Source organism: Solanum stenotomum, chromosome 7 (genome assembly GCF_019186545.1).
Source record: "Solanum stenotomum isolate F172 chromosome 7, ASM1918654v1, whole genome shotgun sequence".
NCBI lineage: Eukaryota > Viridiplantae > Streptophyta > Magnoliopsida > Solanales > Solanaceae > Solanum > Solanum stenotomum.
The window spans coordinates 46,143,790-46,150,687 of record NC_064288.1 but is presented as its reverse complement, the minus strand read 5'-3'; the positions used below and the strand labels follow the sequence as shown (position 1 = coordinate 46,150,687).

The 6,898-nt window shown below is 35.2% G+C and overlaps 1 protein-coding gene across 1 annotated transcript; it reads left to right on the top strand.

Annotated features, from left to right (window-relative positions):
- The first annotated feature begins 319 nt into the window (after positions 1-319).
- Positions 320-594, top strand: LOC125871708 (transcription elongation factor 1 homolog). The gene has a single exon (XM_049552355.1). It carries the CDS (start codon positions 322-324, stop codon positions 589-591), a length of 270 nt encoding a protein of 89 aa, XP_049408312.1. The 5' UTR covers positions 320-321; the 3' UTR covers positions 592-594.
- Positions 595-6,898: the final 6,304 nt, after the last annotated feature.

The following is a 6,898-nucleotide window of genomic DNA, read 5'->3' as shown; positions in this document are numbered from 1 at the left end:
CGGTCAAGCCTTCATCGTCTCATTAATAGTAATCCTGTTGTTGGTGTTGGTTTCTAGGAAGTTAAAAGTGTTTATTTCGTAAAACAATATTTCTTTTATGTTGAAAATAATAATTTAAAGTTGGACTAGAAAATCTAAGTTGATTAGGATTTGTTATTTAGGATATTTAGGATTTGTTATTTAGAGTGGTTCCTAATCCTAATATAATTTGATTTTTACTTTTATAAATAGAATGTTATTATTATTTTCAATACACAGAAATATACAAAATCGAGAGAACTTGAATTGAGATTTAAGTATATAAACAAAATATCTTGAGCTATGGGAAAGAGGAAGTCGAAATCAAGGCCGCCACCAAAAAAAAGAATGGACAAACTTGACACTACTTTCACCTGTCCTTTCTGTAGCCATGGCAGCAGTGTCGAATGTCGCATTGATATGAAGAACTTGATTGGGGAGGCAAATTGCATGATTTGTCAAGAGAGCTTCAGCACTACTGTTACAGCACTGACAGAGGCCATTGACATATACAGTGAATGGATTGACGAGTGTGAACATGTGAACAACCTTGAAGACGATGATGGTTCTTAGGTTCTTATGGTTTAGGTTCCTGTAATGTAATAATTGTGTTTTGTTTTAGATTGTGTAATGAATTAAAGTGATCGTTATATTAAGCAATAAATAATATGTGTACTTAGTGCAAAATAGTTTGTTAGTCATCAAACTGGTCAAATTAACTAGAGAAATCAATGTCTACACATATAATATTAATGATCACTTGGTGCATGTATTATGTTTCTATAGTTTGCTAGTCATCAAAGTGGCCAAACTAAAATGTATAAAATTATTTTCATGCACAAATTTTTATGATATTATGTGTACATTTGTATTTGTATAGTTTGTTAGTCATCAAAGTGATCAAACTAGTATGGTTAAGAGAAATATGCATTAATGCTAGAACTTAAGAATTTTTCCAAAGACAAATCAATCATTCTACGAATAGTGAACATTATGAGGTAAATTAATATTTTCAATCAAACATATATTATATATCCAAAGATGTCGTATACGTCTGACTAAAAAAAATGGCATTTAATTATGATAATGTGTCGTAGTATCTAACCAAAGGAGAATCACGATATGTTTTTTATCGTTTTACTGAATTCACATTATTTTCTGATTTGTGAGCATGTATATCTATTTTGTAGTTATTCTTCTTCATTCGCATGCTTCGTCTGTTACCATGTTCAATGGTTGAACTTCTCTAAATGGCATGAACAAGTCCAGTTTCACTTAGGTGTGAAGTGTGATGGATGTTGCCTTGGCTCTGCTAAATGATAAACCTAATGCCATTACTGATAAGAGCAGTGAGGATGATAAGTCTTTTCATAAATCATGGGAGCGCTCTAACAGATTGAGCCTTATGTTCATGCGAATGACTGTTGCTAATAATATTAAGAGTAGTATTTCACAAACAGAAAGTGTCAGGAAATACCTGAAGTTTGTGGAAGAACGTTTTCATAAGGATAATAAGTATCAAATTTCTCAACTCAACAAGCCATAAAAGGTGTTCTCAAATGATAGGGATAGTGAAGGAATTCATTTACGTTCTACGGACCTATTGATTTATATCTAGAGTCTAGTATCAATTCTGCGAAGAAAAGGTCAACCTATTGATTTTTGTCTACTACCAATTCTGGGAAGAAAAGGTCAATTACGTGCGACTACTAACCAATTACGAATCCTTGAATATTTTACTGACATAAATGATCAAAAAGAGACCACTAAGACCAAGCTAACAAATCTGGATATCCTTTCGGAAAAAGTTCAAACTAAAAGGACAGGCAATAATAAACCTTTTTTACTTCCCCGGTAGGTTAGAATAATACTTTTTTTCGGTTAGGTTAGAATAATATTTGACTAATAATAAATCACATATACACGTCTCTAAAATCAGATCAATTCGTCTGAAAATAAAATAAAAACACAAGTAGAATAAGAAAATTCATAAATATAGTTGTATGGTCCTCATCAAGATGTGTCTTTATTGTTTATTTTAATTTTAGTTTTTGATGCAAATGGAACCTTATTAGAAAGACTGTCATTTGATTATTATATCTTTTCTTATTAGACTAATTCAAATCGTTCATGACTCTTCTTATATTCACACTACGTACGCGCGGTTGTAACTAGCATAGCACTGCGCTAAATAAATTTGCTATATATAAATAAATGTACATTTAAATTACAAAAAAAAATATACTCAATACAAAACATATCGTAAGAAAAAAAGAGTATTATCACGTCAATTTCTCTAATTTTTTGCATAACGAACTGATAAAATCTGCACTCAGGCCACCATTGATGAGGTCTATAGAAGAAAGGGAAGAAAGCTAATAGAGTGCAATTGTGTTGTGTTGAGATTTTTATTATTCACACACNGAAAAAAAGAGTATTATCACGTCAATTTCTCTAATTTTTTGCATAACGAACTGATAAAATCTGCACTCAGGCCACCATTGATGAGGTCTATAGAAGAAAGGGAAGAAAGCTAATAGAGTGCAATTGTGTTGTGTTGAGATTTTTATTATTCACACACTTCTGAACTGATCCTTATAATCATGGATCCACTTATATACAGTGCATTTACAAAAGCATTTACAAAGTTAGTTACTAACTAACTATCCACTTGTCAACCTCTAATTGGAAACTTAATAACAAACTTCTTAACTAACTAATCTATACACGGTTATCAACTAACTATTCCTTCATTTCTACACTCCTCCTCAAGTTGAGAATGGAAAATGTTTTTCATTCCTAACTTGACCAGTAATGCAGCATGTTGTTGACGACGCAAAGCTTTGGTAAACACATCTGCTGGTTGTTCCTTGCTTGCAACATAGTTAGTTCTTACCAAACCTTCCTGCAATTTTTCCCTTATAAAATTGCAGTCAATCTCAATGTGTTTTGTTCTTTCATGATACATGGGATTGGCTGCTATTTGTAATGCAACTTTATTATCACAATATAGATCAATCGGCAATTGCACCTTCACCTGCAACTCTTTTAATAACCCTTTTAACCAAGTCAATTCAGCTACTGTTTGAGTCATGCACCTATATTCTACCTCAGCAGAACTTCTAGAGATAGTGTTTTGTTTCTTAGCTTTCCAAGAGATGAGAGATGTTCCCAATTTGATACAAAAACCAGAGATAGACCTTGTAGACATAGGACAAGCAGCCCAGTCGGAGTCACAATATGCTTCTATCTTCTCATCCCCTTTACTAGACATTAAGAGATCAAGCCCAAGCTGACTCTTGATATACTTCACCACATGCAAAGCAGCTTCATAATGAGACCTTTTAGGGGCATGCATAAATTGACTTTAGGACTGAACAACATATGATATATCAGGCCTTGTGATTGTAAAATGCAAGAGTTTTCCCACCAGTCTCTGATAGACACTCTTGTCTTCTAAAAGAACATCCTCAGATTTTTCAGAGAATTTAAGATCATACTCACTGCTGGTTAGTTTCATGTTCTGCTCCATTAGTGTCCACTTAGATTTTGAACCACTCAATCTAGTCTCTGAGATAATTTCCAGAGCATACTTCCTTTGTGATAGGAGGATTCCCTCACTTGACCTGGCAAGTTCAATTCCCAGAAAATACCTCAGTTCTCCTAGGTCCTTCATCTTGAAGTTTTTATGAAAATCTAGCTTAGTTCTATTGATTTCTTGTAGATCAGACCCTGTGATAAGCAAGTCATCTACATAAACAAGAATCAACACTAGCTTGTTATTAGCTATTTTTGTGAAAAGAGAATAATCATGATTGCTCTGTGTGAATCCAGAACTTGTAAGAACTTATGTCAATTTCAGGTTCCACTGTCTAGAAGCCTGTTTCAGACTATATAGGGATTTAAGTAGCCTGCATACCTTGGACTCCCCCTGGCAACTAAAACCTTGTGGCAAAGCCATGTACACCTCCTCAGAAAGATCACCATTAAGGAATGCATTGTGGACATCCATTTGGAAGATAGGCCAACGCCTAAGGGCAGCCAATGCAATCACAGTCCTAATTGTGGTCATTTTTGCTACAGGGGAGAAAGTATCATGAAAGTCAATACCTTCCTTCTGGGTATACCCCTTAGCTACTAACCTTGCTTTAAACCTTTCTATAGTCCCATCAACATGATACTTTACCTTGTAAACCCATTTAGAACCAATATGAGCCTTCCCAGATGGTAAATCCACCACCTTCCAAGTATGATTATGATCTAAAGCCTCAAGTTCAAGCTTCATAGCTTGAATCCACCTAGGATCCTTAACAGCTTGGGAATAAGAAGTAGGCTCAGAAATAAAAGAAAATGAGGCAAGAAAAGCCTGGAATGGACAAGAAAGATGAGAATATGAAAGATATGACTGAATAGGATAAAGAGAACAAGAACTAGTAGAAGTAGAAGAGGTAGTAGAGGGCAAAGAAGGATGAACATAATCTGTGAGCCATATAAGAGGCTTAGTAAGTCTATTGGACTTTCTTAGAGGAACAAGAGAAGTAGCATCATGGGAAGAAACAACAGGTAAGGAGGAAGAAAGATTATGACAGTCAGGATGCTCATTAGGAAGGTCTAGTGAAGGTACATGAGGAGAATCTGGCACAGAAGTAGTAGAAGAGTCCTTAGAACCAGGAAGAAACTGTGACTTAGGATGAGAGAAAGGAAACATATTTTCATGAAATGTAACATCTCTACTGATTATAAACCTTTCTGCAGTAATGTCATATACCCTGTAACCTTTCTGAGCAACAGAATACCCCATAAAGACTCTTGTAATAACCTTGGAAGAAAATTTGTCATGGAAAACAGGAATAGTAGCATAACAAAGACACCCAAAAGTTCTCAATTGAGACAGAATGGGTGGTGTACAATGAAAAACTTCATAAGGTGAAATGCCATTTAGAACAATACTAGGAAGCCTATTGATAATATAAGTGGTTGTAAGTATACAGTCACCCCAGAACTTGATAGGTATACTAGCTTGAAACCTAATAGCCTTTGCTACTTTTAGGAGATGCCTATGGTTTCTCTCCACAACTCCATTTTGTTGTGGAGTATGAACAAAACTACTTTGGTGAATAATCCCCTTAGTTTTCAAGAAATTAGTGCATAAAGTGTTAAAAAACTCAGTACCATTGTCTGACCTCAAGATTTTAACTGTGGTAGAAAACTAGGTCTCAACAAGAAGAATAAAATCTTTAAGCAGCACAAACACATCACTCTTAAGCCTTAGTAAAAAATTCTAAGTCATTCTCGAAAAATCATCAACAAGAGTAAGAAAATACTTGAATCCATTATAAGTGGAAACTCGGTAAGGTCCCCAAATGTCAGCATGAACAAGATCAAACACAACTGAAGTTTTAGAAATACTAATAGGAAAAGGCAACCTAGTCTGCCTAGCTAAGAGACAAACAGGACAGTGACAATGGGCAACATCATCTAGTAACCTAGTTATTACAGGTATTTTTTTCAAAACAGAAATGGGAGCATGGCCTAGCCTTTGATGCCATAAATATGACACAGAAGTAGATATTGCAGTAGTCATACATTTGAAAGGAAAGCTTGTACACAGAAGTAGATATTGCAGCAGGTGTTGAAGGACTAAGGATGTATAGGCCACCCTCTTGTCTACCAATTCCCTTCACCTTGCCACTTGAGAGGTCCTGAAAGAGACAAAAATCAGGGTAAAAATGTATTGAATTATTAAGCTCTTTGTATACATAGCCACAGACAATAAATTGGTGTTAAATTTAGGTATACACAGAACATTGTGAAGAGTTTTAGAGGGTAACAAACTACAAGACCCTGTATATGTAATCTCAGTGATATGCCCAGTAGGAAGATGTACATAAGTAGGTTTAGATGAAGGAATTGGATTTATCAGTGAACTCAAGGAAGAAGTCATATGATATGAGGCTCCAGAATCAATAATCCAACAGTCTGATTTTGTGGATACCATACCTGTCATATTGGCTACATCTACTGGTGAATCTTCATTGTCCTCTTTCTTCTTCTTCAAATCTTCCATCATTTGCACAAGCTGCAAGTACTGATCATTGTTGAGACCTTGGAAGACAGAACCCATACCACCAATCGTGTGAACCCTATCACCATTCCTTGAAATATGTTTTTCCTGATTGATCACATTATCTGTTGATGGTTGATCATAAGAGGTCTTCCTTCTATTATTGTTAAACTTGAACCCTGGAGGATATCCAATCAACTTGTAACATGTTTCTCTAGTATGACCCTTTAACTTGCCGTAATCACACTTTGATTTTGTGTTTCGATTCCTTCTAAGTCTCATATTAGAGATGTTTGCAACAATCAGAGAGCTGTGAGTCCTTTCTACTGGTGAAACGCCCAAGATTCCATTACTCCCTCTTTGGATCTCTTCTTGAATCATCATAGAATACACTTGATCCAAAGTAGGAGTAGGTGTCATCATAAGAATTTGACTTCTTTGTGGAGCATAAGTCTCATTCAGGCCCATTAAGAATTTCATAAACTTCTGCCGATGCAAATAAGCTGTGAAATTCTTAGATTTATCACAATCACACACTGGAAAGAGGATTATAGACTCAAGCTCATCCCACAAATCACTCAACTTGGAGAAGTAAACAGAGATGTTTTGAATCCCTTGATCAATCATACAGATCTCCTTGTGAAGCTGGAAAATCTTGATTGCATTCACTTTATCAAATCTTTCTTTAAATGCTTTCCAAACCTTGTGAGCACTTTCAGAATATACAATGTCGTTTCTCAATTCTTGAGTCACAGAACTCATGATCCATGACTGTACGATCGCATTACACCTATCCCACTGATGTAACTTGAATTC

Bases quoted from the DNA above. Each gene is read 5' to 3' on its own strand.
- LOC125871708 (XM_049552355.1), top strand. From the start codon at position 322: ATGGGAAAGAGGAAGTCGAAATCAAGGCCGCCACCAAAAAAAAGAATG.